The sequence below is a fragment of the Rousettus aegyptiacus genome, unplaced genomic scaffold (assembly GCF_014176215.1).
Source record: "Rousettus aegyptiacus isolate mRouAeg1 unplaced genomic scaffold, mRouAeg1.p scaffold_m13_p_3, whole genome shotgun sequence".
NCBI classification, from domain to species: domain Eukaryota; kingdom Metazoa; phylum Chordata; class Mammalia; order Chiroptera; family Pteropodidae; genus Rousettus; species Rousettus aegyptiacus.
Genome location: NW_023416306.1, coordinates 162,868,975 through 162,891,089, shown reverse-complemented (window position 1 = coordinate 162,891,089; position 22,115 = coordinate 162,868,975). Strand labels below are relative to the sequence as shown.

Sequence of the window (22,115 nt, the reverse complement as noted above, 5' to 3'; positions counted from 1 at the left end):
GCTCACGCTAGTTTTCGTTCATTACAAGATATAACTTTTGCTTATACATGTTCTTTCCTGTAGAATTTTTCAATATAAAGGAGGTTATTTTTAAAAACTATTTAAAAAACGATTTGGATCTTTGTTAACTTGAACCTTTTACTTTTATAGGGATTTGTAACTGGAGGAAAAGATGGGGTGGTAGCTCTTTGGGATGATTCCTTTGAAAGATGTCTCAAGACCTATGCTATAAAGAGAGCTGCTTTGGCTCCAGGATCTAAAGGTGATTTAAGACTTAATTCACTTTGTAGGAAAACAAACGAATGGCTCATTAACACACATGGTCACTAAGGCAGAACAGATGGAATATATTTTTCCTTCTTTACTAGACAAGCATCACGCTTAACTGAATGCCAGAATCATTGTTGTGCTTTCAAAATCTGTTTTCCGTGATACGCGCGGTAAAATATTAACCAAGGACAATGTCATTAATGTTAATTTTTAACATTTTAAATTTTCCAAAGAAAATTGCCATGTGAGCATCGCATTTACCACCAATCAGGAAGTTAGTTTTCAGACGTGGCGTCCGTTTCCCGGTGGTGGTTTGTGGACCCTGCCTCGCTAGTCTTGCAGGCCCTTATCTTCTGTCGGCTTCCTCTCAGCGCATTAAGGCACCGACCGCATCCTGCTCCGACCTCCAGGCCTTTCTCTACGCTGTCACAGTAGTCTCTTATCCACGGTTTCGTTTTCCGTGGTTTCAGTTACCTACAGTCAACCACAGTCTGAAAATATCAAATGGAAATTTTCAGAAATGAAGAGTTCATGAGTCTTTAATCGTGTACCGTCCTAAGTAGCATGATGAAAGCTCTCGTCGTTCTGCTCCGTCCTGCCTGGGACGGAAACCATCGCTTCGCCAGTGGATCCACGCTGTATGTGCTGCCTGCCCATTAGTCACTTAGCAGCTGCCTCAGCAGATCCACTGTTATAGCATCACAGTGTGTTCAAGTCACCCTTATTTTACTTAATAATGGTCCCAAAGTGCAAGAGTGGTGATGCTGGCAACTTAGATATGCCAAAAAGAAGCCATAAAATGCTTCCTCGAAGTGAAAAGGTGAAAGTTCTCAAATTAATAAGGCATTTTGTTATCTCACATCATCACAAGAAGGGTGACTATAGTACAGTAAATTTTGAGAGAGACCATAACTATAAACTTTTATTACAGTGTAATTATTCTATTAGCTATTGTTGTTAATCTCTTACTGTGCCTAACTCATAAATTAAACTTTATCATAAGTATGTATGTATAGGAAAAACAGTATATATAGAATTTGGTACTGTCCGCGGGGTCAGCCTTCCGCTGGGGGCCTTGGAACACATCCCCTGCAGAAGTGGGGGGTGGGTGGTGTACTTTCCCCTTGAACTTGCTCTTTCTTCTCCCTCGTGCCCCCTCCAATTACCTGACCGTATATTTATTTTTTTTCAAATCTCAAACATTTCTTCTAGGATGGGTCCTTCCACTTGTATTCTCTTTCTTAAAAAAGGTTAATTTCTCTTACTTTATGCTCTTTTTCAGTATGCTTTCCATACATGGTCTCTTTCTCATTACACTCTGCGAGGGCAGGAGCTGGCTCTGTCATGTTTGCCAGTTGTATTTCTGAAGCCTGCCTAGGACACAGACATAAGTGAATTGATATTAAATTGAGTTTTTATTAACCAGAATATTGTGCATGCTCTTAGAGGGTCAGAAGGTAGACGAGGAGGTACAAATAGAAGAGGAAAAGAAACAGTTGTCAGATGGCAGTAAAGGATCTAGGATAATATAGAATCATAAAATTGTAGAATATCGGTGGTAATTACTTTAGAGGTTAGTAAATTGGAGAAAATTCAGTGCTTTAATTAGAATACTTAAAATAGAGAAACCAACCTTGTAATGTGATTTTTGTTGTCAAAATAGCATCATTGGCATTATGTGTGTATATATACATCCTTCTATTATAGTAACTTCATACCTGGAAGAACATCTCCATTTAACATTTCAGGTCTTCTCTTGGAAGATAACCCATCTATACGTGCCATATCATTAGGACATGGTCATATTTTAGTTGGCACAAAGAACGGTGAAATACTAGAAGTGGATAAAAACGGCCCAATCACACTTCTGGTCCAGGTAATTTCAAATATTAATATACTTTTTTTCCTTTGCGTATAATTGATTCAATACATAAGAGCCCAAAGTTGAGAGTGGTGTAAAATAATGTTAAATTAATTAGGAAAATACTAGTTAATGTTACTATGCACCAAAAAAAAAAAAAATTACGTTTAATTATAGTTAAATGAGTAGCTATCAGTAAACAAATGTGCATGTTATCGTGTGGAATAATTACCAATATCTTAATTCTTGCTAAACAAACAAATGGAAAGAAACACCCCTTGTAATTAATTTAACTCAGTCCATTTATTTTCTATTTAGTTTTATTTCTTTGAAGTATATTTGTTGAATGTAAGGCAGTTGTTTTCTGTGAAACTCAGTTCATTCTTTGTCAGGTTTCTAACTTAGGGAAATAATAAATGGATATCTGCTAAAACTTTATTGCTGAAAACATCAGTGAAAATGTTACTAAAACAAAAATCCAAACAAATGTTACTAAAACAAAAATATAAAAATTTGTGTAACAGAAATAGAAAAGAAACAGCATGATTAGCTATTTCTTAATATTTCCAACAAAATGCTATGTTAATTTTTTACAGGTAAATTTCCGATATGTGTTATTTTTTTCTGAAAAAATACAGAGGGAAATTAATCAAGAGTGTAAAACAAAGCAAATGAGATAGGATCTACCCTAATGAACAATTGTCCATGTGCAACTCTATATAGTAACCCCAATATTGAGATTGCCGTTTGCCCTGAAAGAGAATTATATTCTTACTTAATTCAGGCTTATTTCTTCTCCATCCCCCACTTCACTACTGTTAAGATACGAAGAGCACACATAGATGAGAACATTGCACAGACTTTATTGTTAATGTAATATCCCGATGCACCAAGGAGATTTAGGGAAATAAACTTTTATGTCTTGCTCTTTAATTTTGGTCCCATAATATTCCACTGAAGTAAAAAGATGATGGAGTCATGGTGTTTATGATCCCTTGGGAAATATTAACCTAAGTACACTTTTACAGGTGAATCCAGAGATGAAACTATTCAAATACAAAACTTCATACTTGTAAGAGTTTTAGAAGTCATAAATGACATTTCAGTATTTTTGTATTTATTATAGAGTCTATGATTTTAAATCTACTGTCTCTTAAACATCAAAAAAAGGATAAGGGTATCAATTTTCACTATTATTGTCCAACACTGTGTTGAGGTCTTAGCCAGTTTATTAACACAGGACAATAAGAGCTGTAAGTGTTAGAAGCAAACAGACGACACTGTCAGTATTTGCAGGTACCATGATCTTATATATGTTGAATCTTCAAGAAAATAAACTGAGAATTTATTAGAACGAATTTAGGAGTCCTACGAAGTGAATAGATGCAAAATCAACACATAAAAATCAATAGGATTTCTGTATATTAGCAATAATCGGTTATAAAATATGAAACAAAAATGGTACTTCCAAAGAAAACTATATAATAGGCAGGAATAAATATAGATAAAAGTATGCAAAACCTGTGTTAAGAAGACTGTAACATTTACTAAGACCTAACAAATAAATTATAAATTCAATATGATCATAATCCGAATCCTAATGATATTTTTCACAAATTCTGGAAAGATATTTAAAAATCATCTAAAAAGGAAAAAGTATCATAATAATCAAGAAAATTTTGAGAAACTTTTCATGCTAGAAGTAAAGATAATAATAAAACTATAATAATTAAAAGTATATACACAACAGGCATTCGTATATATATACCAAAAAAACCACGTACAGCAGTGTGTGTAGCAGCAGAATTCTGTAGGTCGCTTTTTGAAGTCTATTAATATGGTCTTCAGCCTCAGGTCTCACTGGGTTGCCACTGAGGCCCCAGTATTCTCAGTGGCACCTCGGCCAAGGTGGAGCCTCCCTTTCTGACTGAGAGGGTGGGCAGGAGAGGGGAGGTCCCACTTAGCAGCAGCCACCAGGAATTCAGCCTCAGCAGCAGGGAGCTGGGGGCAGGGTTAGAAGTGCTGACGCCTGACCCTCTCTGAGAAGCTAGCCCTCCAACTAATAGCTGGAGGGGGGGAGTGGGGAGATGCCTGGCTTCTTGGTCCCATCAGTCTGGCGTGGAGTTTCCACAGCAGTGGGCTAGGAAGAGGGAGGGAAGGAGTGGATCTCGGTTCAAATGCTGCAGACTCTCACTGTTCTTAAAAAATTTAGATTCTCCTGAGTAAACGCTTCTTGACTTGTTTCCACTTGGAACCATTTCCAGAGACTTTAAATGGTTTTTAAATAGTAATAATAATAATAATAATAATAATAATAATAATAATAATTATCACCACTTTTTTACTGGTCAGCAGGTCGGTGGAGCTTCTTCCCCTGTCATGCAGGAAGTCCCCACTGTGTGACCACTAACTTTCCAGGGCAGCCAGTTTCCACTCTCCACCCAGTGAATGTTTTAGGATTTTAAGATAATTTTAATAGCGGCTTGATTGTATTTAATTGTGGAGGTCCATTGTTACCAAGGTGTTTTAAGGTGCATTCCAAAGATAGAGAAAAGTTTTAATAAACTTACTCATTCTTCATTGTCCTATCATTATCAGATACTATCAAATGTTGTCTTTAGTTTTCTTCTGAATACACATGGCTTTAGGTTAAATTGATCTTAATTGTCTTTTTTTCATAGGGACACATGGAAGGAGAGGTGTGGGGTTTGGCTACACATCCCTATCTGCCCATCTGCGCCACTGTGAGTGATGATAAAACCTTGAGAATCTGGGACCTCTCTCCTAGTCATTGTATGTTGGCTGTACGGAAGCTGAAGAAAGGTAAGAGGCTCTCAGACTTGGAGTCAGATTAAGTTGTTACTATTTTCTAACGCTCACAAATGTAAGAAAACAATAGTCAGTATATAAAGACTTTAAATATTTATTCTACGTCCACTTACTAACGATGCTATATAAAGAAAATCAATTCTATCTAGTCTTTGCTTTGTGGGACCTCCTGTGATCATGCCTGTCCTGAGCCAGTCTTCAGCATCATGTTGGAAGAATATAGGAAGAAAACAGAAATTTTCTGTCCTTTGCGACTGTGGATTTTGTGTAATTCAGAATTGGAAACCAAGAAAGAAGGCCCTAACTAAAAAGGGACAGCAGAGTTGAGAGGAGGCTGTCTTAGGATGAAGCAGAACTGAGCACATTCGTAGGAGGCAGAAGAGGCCAACCTGTCAGGGTAGAGAGGTGGAGAGGATGCATTCGCTGGAGCGAGGCTGTTACTGTTATCCCAGAGAAGGTGAGGATAGACAGATGGCTTCAGATTTCCTAGTAAAGTGGGAGGAAACGTTATTTTATAGCAGGAGGATATTGTAGGAGCAGCTCTGTTGAAAAAGTTGGGAATTGTGTCTAAGAAATGTGATAGAATCAACAGATGAAGGCAAGGATCATCTAGCTGTAAAAAGGGCCAAGTCGAAGTTCTGTAACATGAATTTAGAATTCAATCATTTAATTTATTTTTACCTGCTTCTACTAACTTAAACGTTACAGAGTTTATTATAGGGTTACTGTTAAATATTGAACATGCATACTTAACTAAAATCCGAAGTGAATCACAATCTCTAGAACACTTGAACTCCAGTCACTGAACTTCCTCCCCTCCCCCACCTTTTTTAAGCTATCGATGTCCATCTTTTTCATTCTCTTTTTTTTTTAAGCTATTGATGTCCATCATTTTCATTCTCTGCTGTTTTGTTTGTTGGTTGGTGATAATTAGAATTACCAAATATTATTTAAGTGATTCTATAATTGAGCTTTCAATGCAAGGGGTTAAATAAGATTCCAAAACCACAGTCACACCTCTGTGTACACGGAAAACCATAGCACCAAATATTCTTTTTTTCACAAGGCCATAGGAATCCCTGACCAGTCAGACTTGGAACATACTTAGCTTTAATACCCATCAGATTTTCTTTTCCTTTTTAAATGAGGTACAATAGACATAGAACATAGTTGTTTTAGGTACACAACATTGTGTTTCGATATTTGTATCTATTGCAAATCGATCACTACGGTAAGTCTAGTTAACCTCCGTCGCCATACAGAGTTACAAAATTTTTTTCTTGTGCTGAGAACTTTTAAGATCTCTCTCAGTAATTTTAAAATATGGAATACAGTATTGTAAAATATGGAATACAGTATTTACAGTATTGTAAAGATCTCTCTCAGTAATTTTAAAATATGGAAGACAGTATAGTCACCATGCTATGCACGACATCCCCATGACTTACTAATTTATAACTAGAAGTTTATACCTTCTGACCCCTCTTCACTCATTTTTCCCACCCCAAGCCCCCCACCCCTGGCAACCACCAGCGTGGTGTTCTCTAGGAGCCTGGGTTTTTCGTTTGTTTTAGATTTCACATGTAAGTGAGAACATAGGGTATTTGTCTTTCTCTGTCTCACTTCAGTTAGCGCAATGCCCTCAAGGTCCATACGGCAAGATTTCATTCTTTTTATGGCTGTTCGAGTAATATCTCATTGTGTGTGCGTCGTATTTTCTTTATCCGGTCACCCCCAATGGACACCCAGACTGTTTCCATAGCTTGGCTATATAAATGATGTTGCAGCGAACCCAGGGGTGCGTAATCTTTTTGAGTTAGTGTGTTCATTTTCTTCAGGTAAACACCCAGGAGTGGGATTGCTGGCTCATATAGTAGTTTTGTTTTTAAATTTTAAGGATTTCTGGGGTTTTAATCCCCCTTCAATCGGACGTTATTCTCTTATGCAGTCGGCGCCTACTTAGGTTATCTCTGCTTGTATATTTCTTTGTTCACCTTTTAGTCTTGTATCTCAGACTTTTGCACTTTCGTCATTTTCTTTCTTTCAGTCTTAGAATTTCTCTGATAAAGACTCAGTGGAAATGCCCTCAGCTTCCTTTTTCTGCACCAGCGACGTACCAAGAACAGAGTGACGATGGTGGTCTGCCCTGATAGAAGTATTTTCTCACTGCCATTACAACGAAGAAGCAAACTCTTTAATTTAGTGGTATTTTTATTGTTTTAAGCTCTCAACAGGCAGTGGATCGCCACTCGGTGAACCGTTACCACCACCCTGCCCTTGGTACACCGCTGGTCTGAACATGGTTTGATTTTTGACTTTTGTCATCGAATGCTAATGTAACTGCTTCTGGAGTTGTTGGTTGAAAGTTGTTATTCCTCTGGTTTTCACTGTCCTCGTTTACTTTGTTTTACGGTTCTATAGTTGAATGAAATTGTGGTTTAATAAAAATGTGGTTTAACTTCTTCCGTTTAGGACTTGTTGTGCTTCCTGAATCTGTACAATCAGTGAGAGTGGTCACGGGGTGAAGGAAGAGCTCGCCAGAGGGTGCAGGCTGGCACCCAATGGCAGGACCACTGCTTGGAGAAAAACTTAACCCAGGCCAAAGGCCGTTGAACTATGAGCTACCGCTCTATGGGCAGAGCATCTTGCCAGAGGCTGCAAATCACAGCAGAACCATTAGAGCCATTACTCTGGTGCTGGGGAAACTTGCTGGAGGACTCAGTGGGGGCTGACACTGTGGGGAGCACTGCCAGTCCCCCTGCAAGCCAGTGCCCTGGTTCTGTAAAATCGATCACTGGAAGAAGGAAGGGGTCCCGTTCTCCTGCTTTGAGCTTGTAGTGACTCTCTAGCAGCCTCGATTGGCAAAACTTAGTGGCAGTCAGCTGGCAAAAGAGAAGTCTACGAAGCCCAAAGGATGGTGAATTTGGAACTGAGGCAATAAAATAATAGTAGCCCTATGTTTACTCAGCACCTTGATGCTTCTTTATACTCACATTTGGAGTTCAGTACAGCCACGGAACTAACCGTATGCTCACGTTCTACCAACAGTTTCTACCAAACGAGATGAGGCTACCCTTGGTACAGTGAGGAATTCTTTCTTACCTTCTCCCCAGAGAGAGAAGACATACAGTTCAAATAGTCATTGTAGCCATTGCTGATTAAATTAATTACTCTCAAATCCAGTCACAGTTTTACTGAATATTCTGTCACCTTAAGACTAAATTCTAAAGTTAACCTTCGACAAACTTTTATAAAATATTAAGGAGATAAAGGAGGGAAAAACAAATGGTTTATATACGCACATAACAAGCATTTGTGTATCTATAGTCCCTGTTTCTGTAACTGTCATAGGTTGTGGTTGATACCTGTCATTTCCCTCTTCCATGACCCATTCCATGCTCACTTTGCTGTCAGCCAGAACCTTAGTTGGTTGGAGCTACTTAATTGGTGGGGTGACCCAAACCTTCATTAATGAATGATATGAAATCTCAATTTCTCTACCTGTTTTTTTTTTTTTTCTTGTTGCCGTTGTTTTCCATTAAGCTCTTACCACTGGCCGTTGAAAGCCCGAGGCATCCCAGTGACTCCCCTGGGTACCGGATATAGTCTCCTGTTCCCTCACTGTGTACCAGTGACTAAGTTTCCACTTGGTCATCAGGATGGATCATTCCAACCAGAAGAGTAACAACCCCCTTCCTTTGCCTGTTGGTTCAGTGGCATAAGGTGTCAACTTGGCCAGGTGGCAGTCTCTTCCCACTCAGTGGAAACACTGTGTCCCCTGGTAGAAAGCATTCTCCTGCTCTTGGAAGCTAGGAACAAACCAACAAAGCTCAGAGTTGCCAGGATGCAAACCAAAGTCAGGCAAGTCGGTTAGTAGATAGAATAGTGAGAAGAGCCTATCACAGCCTGGCTGTGAAGTGGACATCACCATGTACAACAGTCTGTGATCGAAGCATATGCGGGATCCTGGAAGACAAAACCCCCAGTCTTTAAGGGTGTTTCCCAAATGGTGCCATAAATTAGTAAGCCATCGTATCATTCTTTTAGCAGCTTTCTCTGAGTCATGGGGGTATGTGATAAAACCAGCTAATTCCATGGGCCTGAGCCTAATGCTGCACCATCCTTTGCTGTGAAATGAGTTCCTTGATCAGAAGCATGGAATTTGGTGATGGTAGATAAGGCATCCTGTATGCCCATGGATGGTGGTGCTGGCAGAAGTGTAGGGTCAGAGAAGGGAAATCTGGAACTTGTGTTTTTTCCAGTGAGGATAAGGCTCTACGCCCTCCATAATGGAAGTGGTCCAGTGTAATCCATGTGCACCAGGTGTCTGGCTGGTCTCCCTGGAAATAGGGCCATACATACCAGCAGTTCTGCTGGTCTCTACTATTAGCAGATTAGGCACTCAGCAGTAGTGGTAGCAGAATCAGCCTTAATAAGGAGAAATCTGTGTTTTTGGACCCAAGCATAGACTGCGTTCTTGCCACCATGGGCTCGCTGAGAACGTGCTAGCAGGCCAGGAACAGAGGCTGCCTGGTGTCCATGGAGCAAGTCACTCATCTGATTATTGAGAGCCTCCTCTGCAGAGGGTCCCTCTGGTGGGCGTTCTCTAGGACACGAAAATCATCACAGCCTACGCCCTTTCTGAGAGTTTCTTCCACGCGTGTATTTTCCACACTTCCTTGTCACTCATCTTTCAGTCTTGTTTCTTCCGATTCTTTAGCGTTCGTCCAAACAGTTAAAAATTGCTATTAAATCTGTAGCTCTGTCTGGTCATTTCTCACTACAAACACGGAAAACCAAATGTGCTGCTTGAAGTGCTGCCCCCTGGAACGTTTTGCCTTCACTGCTGTCCTTCAGGTCACCCCTCCGTGGAGCCGTAACTCTTTCAGATGGGTGCCAGCATGTCGTATAGAAACATCGGTATATCTGGCTTAGATTTTTTTTCTTCTTCTGTGAGCTGATCATAAGGAACACCTGTGAGGTCATAGGTATAGATTGGGAGACGAGGCATTGCAGAAGGAATTATTGTAGGAGTCTGGGCTACTGTCCATGCAAATTACTTGTAACGTCCAGATCTGTCCAAGCCTGGTCTTTTACAAATTTCCACTTGACAGATTGCTGTTGAGTACACTCAACTTATGGTTAGCTTGGTCGCGTAACTTTCAGTTTGTGAGAAGGAACTCAAGACACATAGTCACCTGATACTCCTTAGCTAGGCTCTTACTCGAACAAGGTCTAGTAGCAAATCGAAAGCTGCTTCTCAAAAGGAAAATAGTTATCTGTAAAGGAAGGCGTGGATTTTCTCCCAAATCTGAGAGATCTGCAGGATGATTCTCTTTTGGTAGCTTCCCGAAGCATCTAGCCCTATGTATCCCTATGAATGTTGTTGGATCTGCTAGATCATAAGGCCCAAGTAGGAAATCAGCTTGCCTGCTCTCATTCTAGTCCCCACTGGAAGCTGGAAGACTTTTAAGTCACTGGGATGCTGGGTAGAAGCAGCTCATTCAGATGTGGTATATGTTGCTTTCAAAAAAGCCTACCAAGCATCTTCTCCTTTTGTTTGTGGTAGGTGATGGATGGAAGGTGCAGCAACTTGTCTTTCACCTTGGAGTGACATACTCCAGATCACTGGATTCCCCAGAACATCACTGAGGTGGCAGGTCCTTGAATTATTGTGAAGATTATCTGCCACTCTCTTGATTCACTTTTGTCTTACTAAGACATCTAAAGTACCTGTTGCTTCCTGCTCCCCAGATCCATTCAACATATTGTCATCCATGTAGTGGACCATTGGGATGTTTTGTGGAATATCGAGACGATCAGGATCTCTGTGGACTATATTATGGCAAAGAACAGGAGAGTTGAAATAGCCCTGAGGCAAGGCTTTGAACGAGTACACAGATGCAAGCCAGGTAAAAGCAAACTGCTTCTGGTGGTCCTTATGAGTCGGTATGGAGGAAAAAAGCGTTAACCAGGGCAGTGACTGCATGCAGAATGCTAGGGGCTGTGTTCATTTGTCTTAGTCAAGATCTGGAAGAGTGGCTTCAGTTAGATTCATGACCTGATTAAATTTTTATCCATAGTTATTATCTAAAATCCACCTGATTTCAGCACAGACCAGACAGGCAAGTTTTAATGATGATGTGATAGGTATTCGCATTCCTGTGTCTTTCAAGTCATTGGCATTGTTTCTCATTCTTGCAATTCTCAGGCTTGCAGTTTTGCTTCTGGTTTATTGTCATGGTAGAGAGGATCCAGGGTGTTTGGCTCAGTTCTTTCTGTCATAATGACCCTTATCCCATGGATCGCAAAGCCAGTATAGAGAATTCTACCAGTTGCCAATTTTATCTGTTCAAATTCAGGAACTGGGTGAGGTACACAGACTACCCGAGTCCGCCATGATTCAAATCTGGGCTAAAATTTCACCTTGCACACGTACACTATTGTTGAACGGTGTACAACAACAGTACTCTGTGTCTCAAGAATTAGTGTCAATTGAGGGTCCATATCTTGTAAAACCTAAGTCTGGATATTGCTCCTCTCAGTCATTCTAGTAAGTGCTCGTGGAATCTTGGAGGATAATTTACATTGTACGCTTATGGCAATGCTTCAGGGTTCTTCCTCAGTGGGCCCTCGTCTTCCCTGAATCAAGGGGCTTTGTGTATATGAATAGGCTTAGGACTAAAAACTGGTTGAGAATCTGTGACTGTCCACTACGGTGATTCCGGTCAGGTTTTTTAGCCACGTGGTGTGGAGTCTTTTTCTACTGTATAGATCAGATGCTAGGCTAGTAGCCTGCTCATCTATTCCATTCCTGGAGACACTATGACTGAGTAGCCACCCCCGGAAATCCCCACAGGCCAGAATATTCGATTATCTGCATCCCTACTGCCCTTCTGGAAAAAAAGAATCTACCTCACTTTTGGTGGTTAACTGATACCTCTTGGCCACAGCTTCTTTACAACGATCCCTGTTGACTGAGGGAGCCCATATTAATGGCGACATCTCCCATTCCTGACCCTACATAGGACAGTCACAGAGCTTTTCCAGGATGCAGATGCTACCCTTAATGGATTTCTCAGTGCCTTCATGAAAGGACTAGTTTCTAGACTTTGGGGGGATGTAAATGGTTATGTTTGAAAAAGCTACTTTAACATGCTTAGCTCTCTAAGCTTTTGAAGTCCTCTACATCAGGTGTTAGCCTGTGGATCCAATCCAGCCTACCTCCTGATTTCATAAATAAGGTTTTATTAGAGCACAGTCACGCCCATTCATTCATGTATCGTCTCAGTCCGTCTTTGAATCACAGCAGCAGAGTTGAGGAGTTGTGGCTGAGACCATATGGTCCACAAAGCTGAAAATCTTTACTGTCTGGTCTTCGAAGCAGAAATTTGCCAACCTCTCTCCTAGAACATGCTAGATTTGATCCAGAGGACTGGTGGGAATGGTTTTTAAGAAGATCGAGCATCCCTTAACAGGGCATCTGCCCCCAAAAGCCAGTCTTCTCAGAAACAGGAGAATAAGCCTCTTTGCACTGGCCAGTGAGACTCAGAATCACACAGAAATTCAAGATTCTCAGTTGTGTTGGAGTCCAACCAGTGTTCCCATTTCGAGCTTCAAAGTTCCCTTCCTTCCCTGTCAATGCCTTGACATTCAGATAAGAAGCTTGGTGAGTCCGTAAATTCATTGACTTCGTAAATTTGTAACCGACAGCATTTCGTGTTTAATTTTCAGCAGTATCGGTCCTGTCAGATTCTTTTAGGTGTGCCGTGGAAGATCTCCCTACTAAGAATCCTGACCTAGCACAAACTCTTGTGTTAAGGGTTGGGCAAGGAGCTTATTACTTCTTTCTGGAAATGCTCTGAGCCCTCAGTTGCACGGCACAGCCGTCATAGTCATCCTCCTCTTTTGTAATGGTCAAGGACAACAGCCTCGCAGACTTCTCGGGTTTCATCATAATCAACCGCGGGAGATCATTCGATTAATCATCATGCCAGTGCTTATCTTGCAGTACTAGCTTCGCGTCTCCCATTGGCAGGACAGAGCACTGTGCTCAAGCCAAAAGACCTGACCAAACCAACTGTCAGTCCCAATTCCGTATCAGCCAGGAGACAGAAACTGCCCCAATAATTCAAACAGGGGAAATTTAATACGAAGAACTGTTCAACGAAAGGTGGTTAACTCCTAAAAGGGATAAAAGAGAATTCCAAGGGGTGGAGAAGTAGCGGCTGCAGAAAGCAGCTACCACCTAGAGTGCTGGTGGGCAGCAGACTCGGGATGACCTTGAGAGCGCTGAGACTCAGAGCTCGGGGTAGGTGCCACGGGACCACACAACCTGCCAGTGCAAAAGAACCTTGATCTGCTCTTGTGGCAGAGAGACTCCTGCATCCCCACTCGGACCCCACCCTGCCCCCTCATTGGTCCACTAGCTTCAGCATCTGGGAAGAAAGTCCCTTCCTTTTTCAGGGGCACCACAGCTCCACCTACTGGCCAAAAATCAAATCAGCTGGTAAAGGAAAACTGTGTTCAGGATCCAGCACCAGTATCACTTAGCAGGAGGAAGAGGGGCGACTTTGGAGCTGAAAGGCGATAAATTAACAACAAGCTCTTATCAAGTTCCTTGGCTGTAGATGCTGTCTGTATGCCGCTGCCGCCCATGTTTATATCTCTAGCTTATTCTTCTCCCTGGAACTCCGAGGAGTATTGATGTTCAAACTGGCTCCTTGATGTATTCACTTGAGTTTCTCATAGGCATCCTTAACTTAATGGGTACAAAACCAAACACTTGTCCTAGTTTTTCCCATCTCAGTAAACGGCATCACTATTCATGCGAAAGTATAACCTCAACTTTTATCTTTTTCTTTTACATCCCAGTTCGTCAGAGTCTTGCCAGCCCGATCTTCAAAATATATCCAAATTCCTCCATTTCTCATAACCTCCATTACTGCCACTGTGTTCCAGGTCATCATCTTCTCTTGACTCTTAAATCTCAGAAAGCATATCCTAGATTTCTTCATTACCAGTGTATGCTCGATGATTAAGTGACTACTTGTTCTTAATTCATTCTATAATTTTTCATTCTGTAACAGCTTCCCCACCTCTCCCCACCCAAATGTTATGCAAGATACCGAAAGCCTTACGGTTTTTGAACTACCCTTGCTGTCGGGGCAAGCCCATGCTTTTGTGTGTTTGCTGATGAAGAATTAACCTTTGCTTTGTAAAGTTAATGTTAACATCATTATTTCTTCATGTGTGGTTTTGAAACATGTGTAGATAGATCTTCCTAGCTTAAACTAATAATTGCCTATTTTCAGATGTTTTTAGATTTGAAAGCACTTTTATAAAGATGGCTTTATATTTTAAACTTCTGATTCATTGGATAGAAACCACGAGGGCAGCAAGCCGCACCCCCCAAAATAAAATTTTCACGTGTGTCACAGGCTTTTTATGTTAGTTAAAATCTCTCATTCTTTTTCATCAACTTAATTTATTTTAAGGTAAATATCAGTCCTCACTTTTGTTACCTCAGAAGAGGGAATCGTTTGTATTATTCCTTAGAATCGTATACTACTGATTTCAGTAGAAAACTTTATTATATGGATACCTTGACTTTTTTTCATATTGATTTGAGGCTACATATTGAATATAGGGATCTTCTTTGAAATTAAAGTTTCTTTAAACACATACTTTTTCCTTCCTTCCTTCCTTCCTTCCTTCCTTCCTTCCTTCCTTCCTTCCTTCCTTCCTTCCTTTTCTTTCTTTCTTTTCTTTCTTTCTTTCTTTCTTTCTTCTTTTAATAAAAGGAATTCTCTTGACACCTGCTCTCTTTCTCCTCTAGGTGGACGATGCTGCTGTTTCTCTCCCGATGGTAAAGCCTTGGCCGTGGGTCTCAGTGATGGAAGCTTCTTACTGGCCAACGCGGATACTCTAGAGGATCTCGTGTCTTTTCACCACAGGAAAGATGTCATTTCAGATATCCGATTCTCACCAGGTACGATTGCACTGTAATCACATTTGGTTATTAACTTGGGTCTGGTAAAAAATATGTCAATGTGTAATTTTTATTAACTGCTATTTTATCTTAGAATTTGACTTTCTTGACTAGAAGAGGCAGTGTGGTAAAGTAAAAACTCTATTAGATCAGTGGTAAATACCTTGAGTGACAATTCTGTCACTAAATGTTCTGTGTGACTTGGGCCAAGCAAGGCACTTCTCTGAGCTCCAGTTTCTTAATTTGTACCATAAGAGGAATTGGATGGACTGTCTTCATTATATTCTTAATGCTTTTGAAATTACATTCATTTTATTTCATCAATTTTTATGTATTTATGATCCATAATGATATAATTTAGGAATTATGAATGTTACTGTAACATTACTGTAATTTAGGAATTAATGTTAAGCCAAAATTTACCTATGTTGGTTTACTTCTGTTCTAAATTTGGAAGGTTTTTATGTTTTTGGTTAAATATAAAGTATATCACAATTACATTATATATCATTTTTGACATTCGCTTTTCACTGAACCACTTCACTACACTAAAAAACAACTTCATTTTGTTAATTATAATGTACCTGAAAAAATACGTTACCATCTGCCCGTTGGCACATATCTTGTTCTAGCTTACAAAACACTCCAAGAGTTCCTCTCAAAAATATTAAGAAACTCGACTCTAGTTGTACTGTGTAAAAAATATTTCTAAATGTAGAAAATGCCAATCAAATATGTTTCCATTCTAGGTTCTGGAAAATATCTTGCAGTAGCATCCCATGACAGCTTTATAGATATATACAATGTAATGAGCAGTAAAAGAGTAGGAACTTGCAAAGGCGCTACAAGTTACATAACCCATATTGACTGGGATTTCAGAGGTAAGAATTTAAATTACTTCACTGTTTGATAAAAGTTTCATTTGACTACGCATAGCTATTTCATGGAATCGAAAAGTGATCCAACAGATGAGTTCAAAAGCATTGTGAAAAGCAGATGTTCTCAAAATTATTCTCCACGTCTTTATTTCACATCTGAAGATGAATGCTATGAGTTTGGACTTTTCAGTACTTCTAGTGTAATTCAAATGATAGTACAGTTAAGTGATAAATTCTTTAATTTGTAATTTAAATGTTGTACAAAAATTATTTTAATCATTTGTCCCGGTTTTTGTCAGATAAGCTTGACATAAATGGTAACTTAAAATTTGGAAAATAGATATGTTAATGAAGATTTTAAAGTCATTTTTCCATCATTTGAGATAAAATACGTGCCCTAAATATAGTCATAATTGTATAACATATAGAATTTAATTACCCTTGTTTTTTTAGAGGCTGCATGACATATGAAAGTGTTTAATAAGTTTGGATAAATGCTAAACATTTTAAGGGACCTGTTTTTAAGGATTTTTGTTTTATCTATTCATCTATATAAATCTAGTACTGTAGATGAGTTTTTCTAAATATAGTTAAACAAAATATATTTACTTTAAAAAAAAGTTCTAAAAATGTTTCTAAGATTTTTAAAATATGCATAACAGAAATAGTTTTTATGTATGTCCATACATGAAAACTAAACCACTTATGAATTTAATTACTTAGTTATATGGGGATTAAGAAAATCAAATGCTCTTAATGTATGTTGACAGCAGAGGAAAATGTTTTAAGTTTAAGCTTACTTTTTTCCATAGAAATTAAACATCATACTAAATGTAAATGTATTTATATTTTATACACGCATGTATGTATGTGTGTGTGGGGGGAGGTTTACATTTGAAACCTTTATTCAAATGCCAAATTTCCTTCCAGATGTCTGTGTCAGGTTACATGCCCAATGTCAGGGTTCATACCCATGACAGCAACTGGGTTTATTAATTATTTTTTAATTTTTGACATGGTTAAGATGAAAAATGACATCTTTTTTTTTTTAATTTGAATTTTTAAATTGTTTATCACCATAGGCTTTTTGTAATTTTTATTAACTACTTGTGTTTTTTTAACATATAATATTTATATGTTTAGGTGGTAAAATTTAATTCTATTAAATTGTTTACTCTATAGTTTTATGTTTCCATGTTACGCTTAGAATGATCTCATTTAAGATAACAAAACTATAAAATTATAAATATAGGATTCGTGTATATATATTTAACTTCTTTTTAAGGAAAGCTTTTACAGGTCAACACTGGTGCTAAAGAACAGTTATTCTTTGAGGCTCCCCGAGGAAAAAGACAGAGCATCCCCAGCGTGGAGGTAGGAAGACGGGCAGGAGTGCTTGTGGCCTTGATGGGATGGAAAGTAGCTAGAAAACTGATACTTGCCTTCCGTCATTTAGTAACACGCAAAGCCTGTCCTCTGACTATTCAATTTATGGAGATTCTTTTTGTGAGTTTATCTTATTGGGTCAGACTACCGGAAAAGATGCTTTATTCAGAAAAGGAATAAGTCGCTTGTAGGTCTCACTGTACTTCAGTTACTTTCCTTAAAGGACAAGAAGCATGCAATAGCAAATAGAAGACATGACATCTAAGATTGGAGTACTGCATGGCTGCCAGATCTTTTGGAACCCATATGCCTAAAATGCATGTTGGCAAATTCCTACTTGAAGGAAAAACTATGTTCAGTTTTTGTGCCTGACAGTATTAGCAAAAATTTTTTGACATGATATGGCTGAGGAAGAGAGGTGAAACACATTTAACATGAAAATGGCTTCGTTAAGAATGAATTGTACATAAAAGTTCTTCCAGTAATGATTAATTGGAAAACATGCTTATAGTGTATTAGTAGACATTTAGATGTGAAGTGTAAGACTAAATTTCTTGATTATTCAAAGAGCGGAAGTACGCTTATTTCTTATCACTGTGTGCTCAGCATCTGAAACACAGTGGATCCATGATAAGTACTTCTTGAATAATGGTAGGTTAAAAATGTTCTGCAGAAACTAGTAGACTTGGGAAGTTACAATACCAAGATAACCAACAACTTTTTAATTAAAATTTTAATTTTACTTGTGACACATATAATTACAAAGAAAATGTTCAGATTTGGTTGTTAATTTTTAGGTTTAGATATTACAAACTAACAGCATTTCCCCCCCCCCCCCATTTTAGGTAGAAAAAATTAGTTGGGCATCATGGACAAGTGTGCTTGGTTTATGCTGTGAGGGAATCTGGCCAGTAACTGGAGAAGTCCCAGATGTAACTGCCTCGTGCCTCACCAGCGACAGGATGATTCTAGCTACTGGGGATGATTTAGGATTCGTGAAGTTATTTAGATTTCCTGCTAAAGTATGTGTTTTTCTTGAATTCTCCTAATATAATTATAAAAAGAGTTAAGGTAATGCTCTTTCATAGCATTTCATTGTTGTAAGATGAATATTACGTAGGTAATATGTAATGTAATATGAAAGTTTCCAAGTTATGTTTCTATTCTTGACATATTTATGGCTTTTATCTAGTATTGTAATTTATGATTCCATGCCTTCGGTTACTTATACTGCACTGTACAATATATATACATTTCTCAGTACCGAGTAATGTAGATGTTCCTTTTAGAGGACGTGTTTCTTTTATGCCTAATACTAACTTAAATAATGTTAATTTTTTTGATTAAATATATACCATTAACAGTAAATATAAACTTTATATTTACAGCTTTAAAGTTTAATATGTTTTAACCAATTAAATACAAAATAATATAAATAACAACACCTGCAAAACTTTGAAGAAAACAGCATCAATTTAATGTGATGAATGATGTTATTTTGCTAAAAATTGTACAGATTCTTGGAGTATTACACGCCTATGCTACTGGGTGTAACTCAGTTCTCTTACCGCTCTCCTCTGTTCAGACTACCAAGATACATTAGGCTTTCACTTGGCACAAAAATAAAATTCATGTGTAAAACCCAGACGCATTTATTACTTAATTGTCACAAATTAAGATGCACATTATAATTTAGCACCAACATGAGCATAAAGATAAATTTATGAAATAGGGCACCGAAATCATATATGATATTCAAATCATGATGGTAATTGCTCACATTACTATTTTTAGTTCATTGAAATGAAAACACAAGATTAAAAATTCTCATAGAGAACTCAGGTGCCCAAGAATGCATTCCATGGGTTCCTGTTTCAGACATACTTAGCTGGTAGAACCTCGGTTGATAAGATTATGTTCAAATAAAATACCAATTGGTCAGAAACGTCACTTCCAGAACTCTAGGTGGTGTAGATGCCCCAAGAACAGATCCTAGGACATTGGTCTAAGATTCTGCCTTCACCTCACTATAGTAAGAACCACAAAATCTTAGGGAAATGGCCTTCTTGTAGTATTTTATTGACAGATCCCTCTCTTATTTCAGCTAACTTTTATTAAGAGTCTTTATTCCCAGAGAAGTCACTGATTTAGCTAGCACTGTGTTTCGTATGTTTAAAACATTTCTTATTTTAACATCCTTGAAAAGACATCCATCTGAAACCTGCTCCTGGCGCATTAATCTGAAATGTGCTTCTGTGCGTTGGTAATGCTGGCATTGTAGACCTGAAAGTTGCCAGTATCTATAACTTGGATTTTTCTTGGGTTTTAAAAGAAAAATACACTCCCACATGCGGTGCTTATAAACAAAAACACTAATGAATTAAGAGAAAAGATATTAACATGAGTATATAACAGAGTGATCAGTAATTGATTTTGCTAATATGACGATGCAGTTTATAGATATTTATATTCTTTCTTAGTTATTGTGTCTATTTCCAACATAGCTATCTGCATAGCCATTGTTTTTAATAGATTTATACTATTCCACAGATACACGCTGTAATTAACTAGGATTATGATGAACATTTAAAGTACTTAAAGTTTTTCACTGCTATAAGTAAATATTTTAGTAAATATTTTTTGTGCACATAGCATTTTTTAGTATAGATCTCTAGAAGGGGGATTGGTGGGTGAGTCAAAGGTCAGAACATTTTTATGCTTCTAATGCAGAATACCAAGCTGATTATCTTAAAAAATATATTTGTCCATGGTACTAGCAGTGTGTAAAACTAGTTGTAGCCTGTCCTTGCCAGCTTTGGAATTTTTATTTTTTATTCTATTGAATTTTTCTGTATTTTCTTATTTTTTGTGAGTTGCATTTGTAATAATTAATTTCAAATCATACATTAAGGAAATTCACATTTATAACAGTCTTCAAGTAATTGAATTTCTCAGAAAGACTGACTTTTTATTTTTAGGGAAAATTTGGAAAATTTAAGAGGTACGTGGCTCATAGCACACATGTCACAAACGTTCGCTGGACATACGATGACAGCATGTTGGTCACCTTGGGCGGCGCGGATATGTCTTTAATGGTTTGGACAAATGAAGTGGAGGGCTATCGAGAAAAAAGGCCGTGCGACAGCGAAGAATCTGATACAGATTCTGAAGAAGACGGGGGTATGTCATTTTCCAATATCTCACTTGAACTAAAACAGAAAAAAAATTACAACTGATTTAAACTGCTGAAGTTAAAACAAGTAATAATAACGTTTGAATCATTGTGATTTTAGTCTGTTTGGTCTTTTTAACACCAAAATTGGTTTCGTGACTCAAGAATAACAAACTGTTATGTTTTGATGACTTAGATATCCTTTATCTACAAATGTAAGATAATCATCCTTAAGTACTGTTAAAGTAAATTTATGGTATCTAACCTTATATTTAAAAATAATTTTGACTTTTCCTAATATGCCAGTAGTACCAGCTCTTTATAGAAAAATTAGGAAATACATTTTGCAGTAAAAAATAAACGCATCCATAATCTGACCATTAAGAGGCAATTTCTGTTAACATTTGGGGTATATTAATATGTATATAAGCAATTTGTATACTTTTTTAAAAAGTGGCATCATATCAAACTTTTTGTAGCCTGCTATTATCACTTAGTAATACTCTGAAAACATTGTTGCATATCATTGGATATTCTATATCATTTTTACCGGCCGTATATTATTCCATAATTTGGCTATAATACAGTTGATTTATTTCATATCATCGAACACTCTTATATCCAAATCATAAGTTCATAATTGGTCTCTTCAGTTGTCACTTAGAGAATAATTCTTGTATTTTAATGGTAGGCTATGACAGTGATGTTACAAGGGAGAATGAAATCAGTTACACCATCAGAGCCTTATCAACAAATATTCGTCCAATGTTCGGGATCAAGCCTCATTTGCAACAAAAAGAACCCTCAGTTGATGAGAGGTAACAATCAAGTTTAAAACTAGATGAAGAAAAAGTTGTTATTTAAAATTGAATTTATTGTTTAACTGAATGAATTTTTGCAAAAGCTAAGTAACAGTGTACTCACATTATACAGTCCTTGGCATGTCTTAGAAAATGTTTGTCCTTAAATACTTTTTGGTGATGACACTGTCTTTTGCAAGTAGTTTAGGGAAAGATGCTGTGTAAAAGATGTGTATGATTACAGGAATCTTATTTGCTAACCTTTATAAATATATGCAATGAGGTTGGGGGAGATAATAAAAATTGAAGCCAATACCAAGTACTTTCTAGGAAGCACACAAGCAGAGAGATGATTAAATTTTCAAAAGGCCTTTTTAGCCATGTGCCTTTAATCAAAGATAGAAAATCATTTAAAAATTTTCCAGAAAGGTAAGTCAAAGTATAGCTTGTCACTAGTGGGAATTATTGGTCTTTTCTAGAATCAGCAAATCAAAAATAAGGACATGTACACAGTGGTTTTATGAGGAGAGAGAACTTTTTAATAAAAGTCTCTGAGCTGGGTGACAGATCAAGAGAGAAATTGTGAACCTGAGGCTCTTAAAACCATTAGGGAAGATAGAAGACAATAAAGAGGTATATGGATCAGGGAATGGCATGGATTTCGGAAGCAAAGAGGTTTTAAGAAATGAATAAAGGAAAAATAATCCAGAAACAGCAATGAGAAACAGTAGGAGTGGGAGGTAAAAACAATAATGACCTCTTCTGTAGAAAGCTGTGATGAGGAGAACTTTATCATGAGAAGTTAGCAAGAGTATTTGAGGGACAAGTTAAAAAAGAAAGGGGACGCATTCACATTGAACGACATTTGTGGAAAATTCAAGTGAATGTGTAGTCGGCGAGGGTAGTGCTGAAGAGCATTGCAGCTCAG

General features: G+C 37.9%; 1 protein-coding gene across 13 annotated transcripts in view; it reads left to right on the top strand.

The window, feature by feature from the left end:
- The window catches only part of EML5 (EMAP like 5), a 115,055-nt gene that overhangs the window by 67,145 nt on the left and 25,795 nt on the right, over positions 1-22,115 (top strand). For 10 of the 13 annotated variants that reach the window (XR_004956187.1, XM_036238223.1, XM_036238221.1 and 7 more), the window contains 9 exons: positions 151-262; positions 2,019-2,146; positions 4,813-4,954; positions 14,799-14,951; positions 15,701-15,832; positions 17,115-17,203; positions 18,061-18,237; positions 20,194-20,395; positions 21,079-21,205. Coding sequence is in view for 11 of the 13 variants with exons in the window: in XM_036238223.1 (XP_036094116.1) it covers positions 151-262; positions 2,019-2,146; positions 4,813-4,954; positions 14,799-14,951; positions 15,701-15,832; positions 17,115-17,203; positions 18,061-18,237; positions 20,194-20,395; positions 21,079-21,205 (1,262 nt within the window). In the remaining 2 variants the exon portion in view is untranslated. Of the gene's footprint in view, positions 1-150; positions 263-2,018; positions 2,147-4,812; positions 4,955-10,714; positions 10,852-14,798; positions 14,952-15,700; positions 15,833-17,114; positions 17,204-18,060; positions 18,238-20,193; positions 20,396-21,078; positions 21,206-22,115 lie in introns of those variants that run through there. The other 3 variants (XM_036238220.1, XR_004956188.1, XM_036238227.1) reach the window with 3 other exon arrangements.